This window comes from Brachyhypopomus gauderio, chromosome 12 (genome assembly GCF_052324685.1).
Source record: "Brachyhypopomus gauderio isolate BG-103 chromosome 12, BGAUD_0.2, whole genome shotgun sequence".
Taxonomy (NCBI): Eukaryota; Metazoa; Chordata; class Actinopteri; order Gymnotiformes; family Hypopomidae; genus Brachyhypopomus; species Brachyhypopomus gauderio.
Window position 1 is genome coordinate 1497839 of NC_135222.1, and position 17231 is coordinate 1515069.

General features: G+C 43.1%; 1 protein-coding gene across 2 annotated transcripts in view; it reads right to left on the reverse strand.

Annotated features, from left to right (window-relative positions):
• The window catches only part of nek7 (NIMA-related kinase 7), a 62570-nt gene extending 49390 nt beyond the window's left edge, over positions 1-13180 (reverse strand). For both annotated transcript variants that reach the window (XM_077024307.1, XM_077024306.1), the window contains exons 1-2: positions 12768-13180; positions 1461-1542 (exon numbers count right to left, since the gene is read on the reverse strand). In XM_077024307.1, coding sequence (XP_076880422.1) covers positions 1461-1514 — 54 coding nt within the window. In that variant the 5' untranslated portion in view covers positions 1515-1542; positions 12768-13180. The remainder of the gene's footprint in view (positions 1-1460; positions 1543-12767) is intronic.
• Between the last annotated feature and the right edge of the window lie 4051 nt (positions 13181-17231).

Sequence of the window (17231 nt, forward strand, 5' to 3'; positions counted from 1 at the left end):
GAGCTCGGGTTGCACGCTGGCAAGCAGGCGAGTCGTGCCTCAGCTTGGAGGAACGCAAAGGAAAAGGTGAAGAATCCAGAGCTTTTAATGAACAATCAGAGAACACAGTTCAAGAGCAGAAGAAGTAGAGGAAGAGCTTTGCTTCTCTTCGGCTGTTGAAAGTAATTTTGCTTCGCATTTTGAACAATTTGGTATTTTACACAAACAAACAATATAACCCATATAAATTATAGAGGAAGTGTGTTTGTCAAATGATTCACATAAAATGACAAAAAAGCTCAATAAGTAACCATGCTAATAATATTCTAGGCCACTAGCATCAAGAACTAGTTAGCACAGTCCACTAAAAAAATTTCAGGTAGACCAGTTACGATTATTCTACTAAATTATGTCTTTATGTAGGGATGAGTATTACATATCTTGCAATTAAAATGTGATTGTCCTAGTCCTGATTTGATATTGACTGTTTTGATCTAATGCAGCAAATGTAATAACATGAGCCTTTTCATTAATCCACTCTAGTATACTTTAAACGCTGAGGGTTGGGCCCAAATCATTAGGCCTACATTTAATTAATTTCTATACAAAGCCAGTACATTTTACACACTTTGAGTAATATACATAAAATCAGTCTTTTCAAATGGATCAAAAAGTGATAATACCAAACAAGACAGAGAAAATCTCTATTTTTAAGATTTATTTTTGTACAGTTCTATTTTTACATTACTTTTGCATGTCCAATGAGACAGCACTGACTAACCTCCATGTCAAACTATTAGACATTTGCAGTTTATCATCTGGTTCTAAAGGGGAGAAGAATTCATTCATTGAATGACAATGTGCATGACAATGGAAAACATACTGGTTTTGAATGAAATCAAAATCACTACATCAGTATGAAATGGAAATCTACTGGAAATTACTTCCATGCCAGTCTGGTATTACTGGTCTTACTAGTTTTATTACTGCAGGAGAGACAGTATTACTCAGTCCCCCAGAAATACATTTTAGCAACTCAGGGCATAACAGGCCCAAATCAGCATATTAATTAGAGAATGCCAGGTGGCCAGGGAGGCCCACTCTGGACCTGGACATCTACTGTCCTGCCCTTCCTACACACCTGACTCCAAAATCTGCGTGCTAGTCAATGCCTTGATTGACTGAATCAGGTGTTAGGTTAGGGCCAGAACTACATTCTGCACACTGGTAGATCTTCAGGACCAGCACCACTGATTCTGCATACTGATTCAAATAGGATTTGCATCAACCAAAGTTTAAAAGTACTTCAATTCAACTGTCCGACAAACTGTTACATTTTAACTGAGCTGTTAAGGGAAAAACAATTAAGCCCACACGATTTTCTGGGTTCAGCTCCTCCCCTGCGATAGAATTTGGCAGGAACCAGAACTTAACTCTGAACTCAAAGTTCCTCTGAAGTTTGTGCGTGTGCAGGCACCCACCTGTGGTTGCTGCACCTCCATCGCGGGCTGCTGACATGGGTTGTGGATGCTCATACAGACAGGAGCTCGGCCCCTTGGAGCCCTGTCAGGGAAAGAAACACACCAATAAATCACACAAACCAGCACGCACTCCTCATCATACCAGTTCTCTCGCCCTGATCCAGCCCAGCCGGGGGATCTGGTAATAGAATTACTAGCGAGCGGCACCGTGGCGATCGCTTGTTGGCAGGAAGACGGCTGGCTGCCATCGCCTCCCCGCAGAACTCCATCCAGTGAGAAGGCGACACCTATTGTGATAATGAGACCTGTCGAAGACAGCCAGCAAGACGAGGAGCAGCAACACCCAGGATTAGGATTAATACTCCGGCGCCGACACCTTGATCTCCACAGGCGAACAAATACTCCCGGACAAGCTAAGCCCAAAACCGGAATTTGTCTCCATGTTCTGAATGGCCACAAACGATGTTCACAGTCACATAAGTACGAATAAACTCCTGAAAGCACCAGCGTACTGAGTATCACATTTTAATTATGAGTTTTTACTTTTAGGCTAAAAAATAGTCTGAATCTTACAATGGCAAGGGATAAACTCTTGATTGCTGTTTAGATACGAGACATATACTGTTTACATAAGTTTAGTTACAAATGACTTAGAAAACAAACTTTTCTTTTCCCATTCAGAACCGCTGCCGTCATTCTTGACACCGCGACCATCACCCTGACCTGTGGCATTATTTCATTAAATAAAAATTGCTTTCACAACAATATATAAATTAATATAAGCAAATAGATACAAACACAGTAAGTGGAAGAGGGTTCGACATCACTGCAAAAATGAATAAATTGGCTCCAGTTGGTGACAGAGAGCAAATACAAAAGACGGCGGTGTGTTGGCGAGCTGCTGGAGATGGGTCTATACATGGCAGCCATCAAAAAAATTTTAATGATTCGTGGCTTGTCACAGGGCGTCGGCGCTGGGCGCGGGGGTGCTGGGCGTCCCACCGCTGCCAGGGGAGAGGAAGAGGAAGGAGTCCACCTTTTCATAAAAAGGCCATTTACATGTCGCTCACCTCAAAGAGCACACGCCTCCGCCCCGGCGTCAGGAGCGTGGCGATCACGGAGCCCGAGCCAATTAAAATACTTCATGCGGGAGAACGGGGAGGGGGGGGGGGGAGGGGGGAGCGGGCTGAGTTGTCACCATGGCAAAGTGAAACCAGGCTGATTCTGGTGAAGGTTAATGACGCTAATTAAGCGGCGAGCTCGGGCCTCGGGTTTGAGTGGCAGCTTCGGGAAGTCGGCCTTTCTTCACCATTGTTTACCGTTTGCCGTTCTCCTGCGTCCTTGCTGACGCTTCGGGGCTTAAGGCTTCAACAAACTGGAGAATGTGACTTGTGCCAGGGATGGTTAATGGTAGCACAAATGTGCTTGTCTGTACCTAATCTGTTTTTTAAAGCAGTAAGGGTTTGCATCAGTGTAATAATGGAGGCCATGACAACTCAGTAGAACAGACGCAAGTGTTTGGGAAGTTCGGGGAATTATTAAAGGATATTTTTTAAGTGACCAGTAGGTTAGTGTCTCCTAGTTTTCGACCGAGTGTACTAATCTAACAAATGTAGCCTGCAATATTTTTCTGCCCAACTTCAGCAGCAATAATTCAGATATATAATTGGGGGACACTAAACAATTGGAGGCTAGCCAGTACTATACCTGTAAAAAAGTCTAATGTCTTTGATATTGTTCACCGTTTTACCCAACATACATCACAATGAAAAGCTTTAAGATTCATAAATTCATTTGTTTTATCGGTGTTGGCTTCCACCAACACACAGTGAGCTGGCAGAAGCACTGTTCTGGGATCAGTGTCTTCAGTGGCAGTTAGCTCAGCGTTCAGGTGCTTCAAACCTGCCACCACTACCTGTGTTCCTGATGCTGCATATGTGCCAGAAGACTTTCTAGTTACCACACACACACACACACACACACACACACACACACACACACACACAAACACACACACACACATACAAACACACACACACACATACATACACACACACACACATACACACACACACACACACACATACACACACACACACACACACACACAAACACACACACACACACACACACACACACACACACACACACACACACAAACAAACACACACACACACACACATACAAACACACACACACACACATACAAACACACACAGACACACACAGACACACACAGACACACACAGACACACAATCCAAGCAGACAAATTACAACAGCCTTCGTTGGTGTAGAAACAGACGTTAGAGGAGCTCTCTACCACAAGAAGGTAAGCACTTAAGTGTGCACAAAATCCTTGTTGGAGAGATGGATACGCTAACCCCAGGAGGACCAGAAGCCTTACCCAACATAACTCCATTACCTACTGCTAGCACTGGTTAGCATAATGAGACTGGTTTAACTGGGAAATGGCAAATGGACTCCAACTGTCCTTTCATCCTCAATTCCTTCTGCTGCATTATTCATTTTTCGGAGAGGGAGGATTAAACATGTGAAACAAGGAACAGAAGAAATCCACAACAACAAGATGGCCGGCCGTAGCGCCCCCCGAGAGCCCCGAGTGCATATGAGGGGGGAAAACAAGTCAGAGTGAGCAGGGCATCGACACTTTTTGAGGCCTACGTCTTTTCTTGCACTGTGCACCACTGCACAAACACAGTGAAACATCTCCGCACACTTCTTCTAAAAGTCAAAGAAAGAACACCGAACCAAGCGATGGCTCACTCTGATAAAACATCTCCAACGGCTGAGGAGAAAGGAGGAATCCAACAAACGCAGGGCCTGGCAAGAACTGCGCTAATCAAAGGCAGAGCTGAGCTTCAGAATTCACTGGAAGTGGTGTCCCTGATTACAAGGAAAAGAGATAGCTTCTCTCTCTTCTCCATGAAAGCACAGCCAGACCCATCTGACAGCTCCACAATCTTTGACTGGAGTGGTGCTAATGATGGGAGGGTCAGGAATGAACAGAAACAAGTATGGCCATTTATTTGACTTTAGGTACAGTACAGTGTCTGTATCTATCGATATAGCAGCACCTGAATCAGACTTTTGGCAACTCCAGGAAGGGCTAAAGGAAGGAAGCCATACTTTAGTTAAAAATAAAAATGTTTAAAATTGTGCTCCTGAAAAAATGGCCATATAAGGGTATATACATACCATACATATCACTTCTATATATTAGGCTCGAACCTCGGTATAATGTTTGTCAACACCAGGACCACTAGCAGAAACAACATGAAAGGAGATTCTTGGTTCATCCGTGGCGTTTGCCAGTCACATGCTGGTCCCTCTTCTCAGCAGTGGTCTCCTTAGTCCTGCTGACCCCCGCCTTACTCAGGCTGCCAGGAGGTTCCTGCTAGACGCACCCAGCTGACCTCTGACTCTCATTTCCTGCATACACGCAAAGTTGGAGAGGAACGACTCCTACTGTACCAGAAGAAAAAGAGTCGTTTATGTTTCGACGCCCATCAACAGGGTCAAGAACTACTGCCAAAGTTGAGACACGCACATGATCACCCGAATGAGACATTTCAATGATCGTAATACATCCGATATTAGTAACACGTTAAACATGCGGAGCAAAACATCGTACTTTTCACCTTGCAATTCAGCGGTGCGCAAACCAATCAGAAGACCCGAAGCGACGTCTTTTAACCCCGTTTCAGTGTTGCTCTTCTACATGTCCGTGTGCTTGCACGAGGAACAACGGCAGAAGTGCTGAGCGCTTTGGAAAGCCCGGCCAGCGATCCATATTTCTGCTCCCTAGCTATTTATACAGCCCCTTTACATTTTTCTCCTTCACATTTTATAGGGTAATGATTATTTTTCGAACGGCGGTAAACAGCCCGGGACAAACCGCTGCCGTGTGAGGGCCGCGGCTGATTTATACCCACACACTAAGTAGCTCACGGGCCTGTGCCTTTATGCCCCTTTCTTTGTCACCTTTCTACAGTTGGTCCCCAGAGGGCCGCGCTCCACCATCTCCTCCCGGTCTCCCACCTCGCCTCCTCCACCCCGCTTTTAGAACAATAGACACGTGCCCTGGCTCCGCAGAACCCCAACACCCCCCACCCACCCATCTGCATGTTACCCCCGATTCGAATCTGCCACTCCGAACCCCATCGCACATCCTTCGCGGGGCAGGGACGCTGAAGTGTGTGCAGCTGCGAGGCTCCGCCTCCGGCTCAAAGGTGGCGGGGAACGGGCCGGGCCGGCTGCGGCGAAAGGCCCCGGCCATCCCACTGTCTCCCCCATTGTCGGGCTGGTCTCGAGGGTCGGGGTAATGAAGCCCGATTGATCTGAACCTTTTGTTGGCCTGCTGTCAAGCCTGCAGGTGCTTTATAGTAGCGGGACTGAGTGGGACTAGTTAATTACGCTGGAGGGGAGAACATCTCTTGTTACCGTTTGATGTGTGGGACTTGAATGCAGCAGGGGGAACGCTCCAATTCAAATACTCCATTAGATAGAGCCCAACTAGTCAGGCTGTTATAATGACCAATTTAAATAACAGACATCTTACATAAACACCGAAAGTTATTTAAGCCTTAAAAGATAAGTCGATGCGCCGCTGCCTGTAGGTTTGCAACAGGAAACAGGCTTGTACAAATTCTGAAACCGTGGGATCAATGTGAAGAAGAGTAAACACATCAAGTCCAACCACATAGCAATAAATACTGCACAACAAGACACATAAAAGCTGTTTGTTTGTGCCAAATTTAATCCTGTGTTAGAGGTGAAAGGCACAGCATTAGCCTACATTACATTTGGCTCAAGACAAGGTCAAGAGGACAAGGTGGTACATGTTTTGCTCCAAAACAGGAAAAGCTATAAATGATTCTACTTCTGTAATGCTCTGTGCTGCCCGGGTCCAGACTCAATACCCTAAACGGATTCCCAGCTACACGTTTGATTTCAGTTCTCACATTATCCATAATCTGATGTCCCTACGAGAAACAGAAGTTATAATTACACCTACATTTTTTCGTAGCAATCTCCTCCCTTCGTTAAAAAGGTTCCAACGAGCGTAGTCTCGTAGACGCTTATGACCCACTTTGTTTTTGTACATATCTAATGTGACCTAATGAGGACCTTTCTTTTGGTTACCAATGTCATAAGACTACTAAATTATCCTGTTAACCTTTGACCACAATAGATTGTGACAATTCCCAACACAGGGCTAAAACCATGTAGTTCGTGGCCAGAGGGTCAGCCCAGTAGCTGCAATCATGCTAATCTGAGTTTACAGTCTTGTAGACCATCCTGACTCTAAACTCTCCGTGTTTTTGTGGTGGGGGCTAGGGAGAAGAAAATCTTGACAAATACCACACCATGCTGCCAATCAGTGACACGCACCATCCCTCATTACTTACTGTTTAACTTCGTAGCTTTTCAGACAAAACACCAGCTGTTGCTTGCGGCCTGCTTCTCACAATTATTCATGATGCAACAATCTCAAATGTATCACTCAACAACGGAGCTCTCAGAACAGAGTTTAGATAAAAAGAATCTTGGGTAAACAGGCGTTCGCTATGCATGGCTCTCTGTGGACTTACCGTTTCAGACTCTAAAAAAAATATTTTAACCTGCCTTCCTTTTTCCTTTCAGCTCAAAGGAATGTCTAACCATTTATTATTTGGAGTTCAACCATGCTCAACCAGTTTTCTGGACACAGATTAAGCCTACAGGCGTTGGAGACTGTCCACCGAAAGCCTGACTACTTCAAGAGCTCATCAACGTAATACTATCCTACTCTGAAACCCCCTTCTAAACCCACGGAGGGTCCAATTTGTCATATAGGCTGTTGAGGAGATTGGTATTTAGCGCTGTTCACTCCAAGAGCCTGTGTTCTTTGTTCGTGCAGTCTGGTGTCCATGGTTCACAACGACCCTGGGGGGCCGTGTCTCCTGTGCCCCTGTGGCTCCTTCTGGGATGTTCCTTTTTAACGTTGGAGAGTATGCCGTGTCCCAAACCCTTACGCTGCTGCCACAAACCCTCCCCAGGTTGAGTTCTCTCTTCTCTGACCAGACAGACAGGGCCACCTCCTCCCGCACACCTCACTTTTGCCTTAAGGGCCTCTCTGTTCCTTGCAGGATTTAAGAAAAGAAAGGATACATTTAGGGTCATACAGCTTTATCAAAAAAATGCCAACTGATTTTATGTGATTATGCACCTGTGATTAACAGTTAGGCGTGACAAAGCTGCAGGGCAGAAAGGTCTTCATTACGTCAGACGGTCTGTGTATTCAACCGGACACAGATACTCGCCTGAATCTCAGAAGTCACAAGTCCACGACTAAAAAGATGGTTAACGCTTGGAATTTTAATACAGGCTTCACAACTGTGTACAGTAATAAAGACTGAAATCAGGAGGACAAAGAAGACAATATTGTTCTTGGCTTCAAACACTGAACCATTTCTATAACTCTCTCCCGTCACCTTGTGATCTGGAGGAAACTGGGCAGAGCTAAAGCTACATAGTGTAACGGAAATATTGGTGCAGCTGTCAGTCAATCTATCAGAATTGCCATAGTATACTCTGAGCCCACTGCTAGTTTTAGTGGGTGGGTGGATTTAAATTTTATGTAAAAGATGTCGTAGAAACATCTTTAATATGGAAAAATGCAAATGTATAGGAATGTGACAGTGACACATATAGGTCCAACACTGTTAAATTTACATACAATAATGCAATAGTCACTAACACCGTATGTGCAATAAGAAACAGAGCACAATGTTGTACTCATCACCGATGACTACAGTAATTTAGGTGGGCTACAAGAATTCTCCACCAAGTGTGTTTGTATTGGTACAGACCAATATGAGTAGGCACCTCCTGCTTGAAGTTCGCCGTAGCTCTCCAGATACTGCACTACAAGAACAAGATAGCGATCACCAATCAGTGTAGCCGCACCGATCAGTACAGAACAATTGAAAACTCTAAATCAATAGCCTAAGTAATAACAAGCAGCTTAAGAAATGTTTTGAAATACTGAGTCAACAAAATGGTACCAATACGAAGGCACTTGGTCTTTTACCAGCAACTGAAGACTGCAACATACAAATATCAATATTAATGAGATGCCCTGGGATTTTTTTTTTCCTTCTGGCCAATTCAAACACGTGAAATCAGGGACTTTCAGTGGCTCTGCACAGTTTGACCCACAGACCCACAGACACTAACATGACAGACTCACTGTTCAAAGAAACCGGTCTCCTTTCATCTCTGGCTTTTTTTAATAGCCACACTGGCCCATGCCATCTGCTTTATTCTAATACGAAGGCTTAGAGATGCACATTTTTTTAGGCTTCACGAGCACGATAAACAGGCTTTATGACGCTAACCACCCTCCCTCACCCAACCACCCCCCCCCACCCCCCACCCCAACACCCACCCCGGTTTACAGCACGCAGTACGTTATGCTGTAAAATGTTCACTGTTAAACTGTCAGCGGTGCTGGCCACCCGCCTGGTCTTCACGGTATGGTGGCACCGGGCCTACGCGTCCGCCCCCTCCACCCCTGCCTGCTCTCTGTCAGCCAAGAACGGCCCCGCTCCCCGAGACCTTCCAGAGATCCTCCGCTACCACGCCGCCATCCTTGCCCGAGCTTTCAGACGTCTGCAAAACACTTTCATTCGCCGCACCACAACCACACTGGCAAAGGTCTCCAGAGTCACAGCTTGGCATGACTTCTGAAAAAAAGAAAAAGTATGTTTAAAAAAAAAAAAAAAAATACTTTAAAACAGGACGTTTCGTGACTGCTTCCTGCTGGCTTGTAACAACATTTTTGTCTCCCCTTTTGATGGAGGGCAGAGGGCAGTGGCCCACGCTGGGAGATCCCAGGATGGGGGGGGGGGGGGGGGGGGGGGGCACCTCCTTCCAGGCTGGCACAGATAGCCCTGGTGCCGGACAACCTGCAGAAATCCTGATGAGTACTACTATGCCAAGCTGGCATAGCCGTCTCTCTGTAATCCATATTTAGACTGACAGCTTTTCCAAACACGATGCCACCTCCCACTGCTCCACTCCGTCCCATGTGAAACATTACCACTCAGTTGCAGTGAGGACGTAACAAATGCCAACCGCATTCCATACGGAGACGCGCACATTCTTTTCAAATAGCACGGACTCATTCTGATTAAGTCTCATTTTATGACAAATGTCTAGTGCCATTGCCTGGGTGCCCGGGTTTACAGTGCCATATGCATTGTGTAATTACTCCATGAAAGAGATTTGAGGTCCTGGGGGATCTGTATGGAAATCAAAGGCAATGCGAGGGAAAAAAAGCACTGCTGACAAATCTCACCACACACGTTTTTTGCCTTTGAATTTGCTTTAACCCATTCCTCTCTTCATAACATAAATGCCTACCTTTTATATTAGGGCGTGTAATTACTGAATAATTCACAGTGGTTACGAAATAATACTAAATAGCAACAGCAAAATATTCAGTTTGAAAATGGGAGAAATATGGTGCAGAATTATTACATTTCTATCCAAATACAAATATTGTAGTTGTATTTAGCAGTACTGCAAGAAAGTTTCGTGTATTTCGATTTCTCAGAAAAAAATGTACTGACCCAGTTTAGCAACATTACACATGCTGAAACAGGAAAGAAACATTAGATCACTGCTGCCACAAAATAGGTCTAGGTGTATTTCAGCCAAGATCCCACCTTTGCTACATTCACCTACTCTGTGCAAATGAAGTCCAGTCGGTAATATTAGCTCATCTGAAATTGCCAGTAACACCTCTACAATGGCTCTATGTGCTGATAGGCTGACTAGTTACTGTGGCACTATTAGCTCTGGCTAAAGCCTATAACACTTCATGTTTTAAAACCCTCATCCCTATTCCCTGGGTCTTTTGCTAATATTTAATGCTTGCCATTTCTTGTCACATTATGAACACTGAGACCACAATAAAATAGTAAGTGCAGTGCTCTGTAGTGAGAGTTTTTGTTTGTATATAATTAAATGAAGTGTTATCAAATCAATACAAAACTGAAGGTACACAAGCTGTCTGACAGAATTCCCTAAACACAAAGGTTTAAATCACTAAAATGTTATCTAACAAATGTGAAGATAAAATCGGATGCTGTACATCTAGGTCAAATAGGGATTTTAAAACAGTTAATTAATAGAAGAACCATTAAAGTATAATTCCAAAAAAAGTTAAGTGAAATTTTAATAAAATTGCTGTTTTCCTTTTTGTAGTCATGTATGGTATTATTTTACCGATAGCTTAAGTGCAGAGACTCGCATCTCCCCTGCAGCTTTACAGTGAATTTAAACAGTCTAATGGTCGATCGTTTAAGCCTTCAAAATCCCAGATAAATCCCTTTATCAAAAACAGGAAATTCACAGTTTAGTCATATGTCTTCTAGATGTTCTACTAGCTACAAACCATGCATTCTAACCAACTTTATCTTACAAATTGGGATGTATTCTAGTACACAATGTAATTCTCAATACACTCTGAATAAACGTAAAACATACGAAGACACATGACTTTACACAGAGTTTAGCCTATTTTTTAATGGGCCCAGTTGGACTACATATAAGCCCAATGAGTTCTGTGTGCTAAAACTATCAGCAAGGTTCAGCAACATCTCAGCATGATTCCCAATATTTGCCGCCCTCTGATCTTTCATAATGCTGTAAAAGTGAAGTCTCGCCCCTCCAAAGCAGCTTAACCTGCTATGGCACCGGTTCTGCAACTGCAGAGTTGGAGTCTTAATTGCTGGCACCTGATCTGTGGCCAGAAGTCTACAAAAGTACAGCTCTCCTTTCTCTAACTGGGAGAGGGGGCTGGCGTGGGTTTGTAATTCCTAAAGATGTAGTGACTGGCTGCTCAGGGTGTGTAACCTCAGTGGCACGTGCTTGAGCACACAGGTCCAGGTAGATGTAATGGGATCTGGTATAGACTAACTGTAGTTACTGAGAGCTTAATGATACATCTTGATAAGGTAGTCAGAAACCTGGCTTGTTTCATTAATCTAATATGAAATTTACCAGATGGTTATTATACACAGCTTGGCCAAACGCTTTTAGTTGTTTAACTCGTAAGCAAACCCTCAACCTCAAGTCCAGGTGATTCCAACAAGCTACTTTACAACATACCATGAGAACTAGGGTTAGGGAGCCAGATATGTAGAACCTAGTTCTGTTTATCCGACACCGTTGAAGCTCTGAGGAAAATGTACTTGCATTGTTATGCGAGAGCGCTTCACCTCAATGTTGAGGAACTTTTATGACAAGTTTTTAAGTAGCTAACAAATATTTAACCAGCCGGCGTTGGCTCGTTGCTCTGGATTAGCTAAGATAGCTAGTGATTTTATAGTAATGGGACAACTACGAGCCAACATTGAAAACCCCTTGGCGAAAATATTAATATTCATTTAAAACAATACTAAAGCAGACTATTAGTTATAATGGGGTGTCGCTACCTAGGTCAGCCGATTTACAACTTGGCTAACCGCTATGTAGTTAGCTAACTTGGGTCTTAATTTCAGTATTTGTTCCAGAATAACAATGTGACAGCATACTGAAGTCATTCAAACACTGATTAAAATTACATCGCAAAATATACCATTTCAAAAATACTCGAGGCGTAAGCGTCGCTGTGAAGTTAGCGGAGACCGTCCACTACCAGGTCAGCCGAGTGCAGTGTTGACGGGCGCTAGCGTGTTAGCCAGCGGGCTCCTCGGCGGCGCCTCAGCCGTGAAGTCGCACTAACAGTCACGACGCCGTGAAGCCCGCACACAAAACGCCTTTAAACGGCGCGGCCACCGCTGGTTTTAACCGAGCTCGACTGGTGTTTTAACACCGAGACGTGGCTACGTTTAACGGGATGTGTCAAATGTAGTAACATATAAAGCCACATCGACTACGGGCGCGGGCTAACGCTAACGTGCTAACGCTAACATGCTAATGCTAACATGCTAACGCTACCACGCAGCGCTTCAGTGCTTCGCTAGCTAAAAGTTTGGCTAGCCGGTTAGCTTAGCTAACTAGCCAAGAAGTTCAGCTGAACTTTTCATGAGTAACGTTAGCTCTCTATCCTCTTGCCTAACTAGATAAGTCACTTTCTGATTAAATAATTACATTCATCTCGCTGAAATTTCATAAAACCACAATCTTAATAAATATAAAACCAAATAATATTTTTGGAATTAACGTATAATGTGTTAACAGCGAGCTAACTGTTAACATGGCAAAGCCCACGTTAGCGTTAGCTAAACCCTTACCAGGAAGTGGCAGCCGAGCTTCAACACCGAGCTGGAACTGGAGACGATGGCGTCTGTCGGTCTAAGGTCGAGCTTTCAGCTCAGTCGACGAGCTGCTGTGTGACTGTGTGACGCCCAGGTTAGGAAAGAGTAGTCCAGGGCTGCGAACTGCTAAAAAATAGATGTGTGTCCGCAGACCGATGTTCTAGCTCGCCATTCCTGACCTGTAGAACACACATCCCAGCATGGCCAATGGAGAGGGCGGGGTGCGCAGGAATCAACAAAACGAAACTTCATGGGAAACGACCTAACCACCAGCACAAGGCTGCACACACGGGGAAGCGACCCAACATCACTAGCACAAGGCTGCACACACGGGGAAGTGACCCAACATCACCAGCACAAGGCTGCACACACGGGGAAGCGACCCAACATCACTAGCACAAGGCTGCACACACGGGGAAGTGACCCAACATCACTAGCACAAGGCTGCACACACGGGGAAGTGACCCAACACTAAGATAAGATACAGTTAAGATACAGTTTCCCGTGCAACTGTTTGAATGAGGTCGCGGTCCAATAACTTCTAGATCAAGGCACGTAACACTGTATTCAACTGAAATTAAGCCTAGGCTGTTGGTATTCCTATGTTGCAAGGTTAAACTTTCATGAAAACCGTGTTAATATTTATTATTTCATATTTTAATATTTATCTGTTCATGTTTTTCTGTAGACGACTTGTTTGGCTGCTTTAAAACTTTTATTATTTCATTATTTCAAATTATTTGTTGTATTAAAAATTATAAAATGTTCATTATTTATTATTAGACTTATTTTGTTTTGCCTACTTCTTTAAATGCATGTGCATCCTAACACTTAGAAAGTTACTGGGCTACACTTCAGAATGATGACTGAAGTGTAGAACTGGAGTGCATATTGCTTTGGTGAGTTCTTTCTTCAGTAAAAAAAAAAACAATGTCTAGATTAATGACAGGCAATGCTGTTATGTATCTTTTAAAGCTTGGGTCCAGTCTTAGAAAATTACGGTCTTGCGTGTGGCCGTCTCAGGTCGGAACTAACAGTCCTTCCATGATAGCGTCAAACATCCATGGTCCCTTCATAAAAAATAATTCCAATTATCAGTGAGGCTAGGGTTTCAGGGAAAAAAGTATTGTCATTAGCTTTTAAAATTATGCTAACAAGAAGTAATAAATATTTTTTTGTTTGTTTTATCTCAGGGTTTGTTTTCTTAGTCAGACATAATGCATTCAGTAGAGACAATTTGAATAGGTTAGCATTTAATTGATGTGCTTTTTTGCATCACAAAACTATAGAGCAAATGTCACAACAATTATCTTAATACTAGAATTCTTTTTGGAAACAGCATTCTTTTGGGCTTCTGGGCCCTGATAGTTTGTTGTAACATTTTATTATGTCAAGAAAATACATTTTCCAGAAGGCCAGAGCTCAGAATTTTTAAACAGGAAAATCAATCGAATGTGATTAATAAGATTTTGTGATGGCAGAGTTCATTTTCTTCAAATTAGCATTACTGGAAAATTACTAGCATATGGTATGTGGACAACATGAACTGTGAAGGATTTCTGTTTTGCACTATGATTGCATAGTCATGAACTTTAGCTTAACATGTTTCCTTGAATTTATATAGAGTTCCATGTTACGTATGTTAGTTTCTATACGTTCAGAAATTCAAGTTCTGTTCCATGAACTGACCCTTGACCCCATTCCATTTGCCATTCCTGAATTCACACAGGTTAAAGGTAACACACAGATTCAAGATAATACAATGCAATGAAAAAAAAACTAACTAGGTTTGTCTTATTTTTTGTCAAAAATAAAATTGATTTGCCATGTAGTCTACTAAACCTGGATAGAGCAGGTTGTCATGACATACCTTACACTGCATTTAATTTTTGTTCTCCTCTGTATGACAAACGAAACAATATTATCCACCTCTATTTTGACAGTTGGTAATCAACAAGTGATGTGTGCTGAAGGTGATTTTCCCCCCACCTGACACTTCAATAGCGCTGCTGCTAACGTTTGCACAAATACCATATACAGGAGGTAAAGCGCGCAGTGTGTACTTTTCCCTCTTCTTCAACAACTGCTGAAGATTAAAAGAAACATCTCTGGAAAATCTGTCAATTCAGTAGGTGAATAATGCTGGATGGAATTTAATGGCGTGAGTTATATTGAGCTCCCTCTACACTCCAGCTCCTCTCGATGAGATCAATGCCTCTCCATGACAGATAGGGACTGTCTTTAGAATCTCAAATTTTGGGTTTCTGAGGGAATAATTAGATGGATGGATGAGAGGCTGTAAAAAAGGGAGCTCCATCAAGAAGCTCTGGTTCAACATGCCAGCCTGTTTGGTTGAAATCTGTTTAATAATCGCGTTGAATCGCTGTTGTTCTAAAAGTAGCACACACCGCCAGTTCTGTATTATAATTTTTTGTAAACTTTTCTCTCCTTTGCAGTTCTTATTTGTTTTCCGCTTCAAGGACTTTCGTGTGATTTTAGATTTCTCTGGAATGCAGATTAGATTCTTCGCTTCAAATTTTGTTTCCTTTTTTCCTGTCACAAACTTTAAGGTCTGGGTTTGCTTTTTCAATAACACAGCACACTTTTATGACTACAAGAGAAAGGATCACGGTACAGTGAGAACGAAGCGTGACTCCTTAACACTACAGCTGTCAATACAAATCAGTGACCAGGGAGCAGCTTGGATAATGCTTTTGTTTTCTTCTAGTGCACTTGCTGCCTTGCCTCATAAATGCATTTCTTTCAAATCTTTTCAGAACGTTAATTGAACCAAAAATAACAGTAAATGCCCCAAGGGACATCAAGCACTGCTATTCACTTGTCTTTCAATCATGCAGTGTGAATTAAGCGTGAAAATATTAAAATTTGTTTCTGCTGTAATCACACTGTCTTCTCTTTCGTGTCAATTACAAATATTAAATTATGTATTAGGAGGCTCAGAGAAAAAAGAGCTTGAATGTATCGCTAAATTAAAGGTTATATATAGTTTAAAAGAACACCAAATTGATTGGTTAAGACCTTATATCAAATATGCTAATCTTCTACAATAATTTATACAATTATTTTAACAACATGTAGAAAGCACGTGTTTATTTACTTTCACCTCCTCATGCAAAGTAGTCTGACATGTATGCAGAAGGCCTCTGGGTCTGTATGCAGAAGGCCTCTGGGTCTCACCCCTTTGCTTCGCTGTGCATGCTAACCTCCCCTCAACTGCACTTGGACTCCTGCTTTGCCCACACTGGACCTCAAAGAGCCAGGGACCTTTACTGGACAGTAAGCTCCTCACAGTAAGTCCTGGTTTTGAAACAAAGCCGGACAAAGACCGGCAAATTCATCCTCCATTTTTGGTGCTGCACCGAGCAAAGCCACCTGAGAAAATGCGTAGTTATAGTAGATTTCACTTGGAAAGTATTAAACATTTTTTTACTATGCCATCCTTAAGACATTAAACCAAGCTATGGTCCCTGAGAAAATGAGTTTTATTATACTGGGTTAATGATGCTTCTCCATAAAGTCACATTTGGAGTGCCTCGGTGTGCTGGGATTCCTGTCCTAGCTGAGCAGAGGGCGGGCGGGCAGGCCAAGGTGCCCATCCCAAGGCTGGAGTAAAGTTGGCAATATAAACTAGACGTATCTTTGCAAATATATAAAAATATGTGCTTCCGTGTGTGTGTGTGCACGTGTGTGTGCATATGTCCGTGCATGTGTGCATAAGTGTGTATATGCATGTGCACGTTTGCATGAGTGTGAACTCTTTTTATTTCATGTTCAAATTCAACATTTATATTAGAACTGACTTCATATTTTCTAACGATAATGTATCTGGTTTATCCACATGTTCACTCAGTACTTTGATATGTTATGCCAAGACCACTGATGGAATTTGGGCAGAAACTCCTATCACATTTTTATAGAGCATAAAGACACTTCAATATTTTCATGCTTACGGTACATTTGAATTCATTTCCTGTTGCTAGCTGACACTTTTCCCATGTCCCCAGCTTTCCCCAATCCATGTGACTTAGTCAAGTGTGAGAGTGTGTGTTTGGTGGGGGCTGTTATGCATACCTGTGTATGTGTGTATGCGTATGTGCCCGAAAAACAATATGTGGTAGTCACATGTAGTTCTGTAGGAGAGCACTGGTGCAGAAACTGTGAATACACACACACACACACACAAACACACCAACTAACCCACGCTCAGATCCCACATCACATGAGTGTGCAGGACTGGAGGTACACACCACCTCCCCATGCTCTCATCTTTGCCGAGTGTGTGTGGTGTACCTGTCGCTGAAAGCCCCTCTGATCTGCCGAGTCTCTCTCAGACTCGCTCTACCATTTCAGTCTCACCAGGATCCCCAGCCAAACCACAATCATTCCACTGATAGATTACCACTTAAGGGTTTAGCCCAT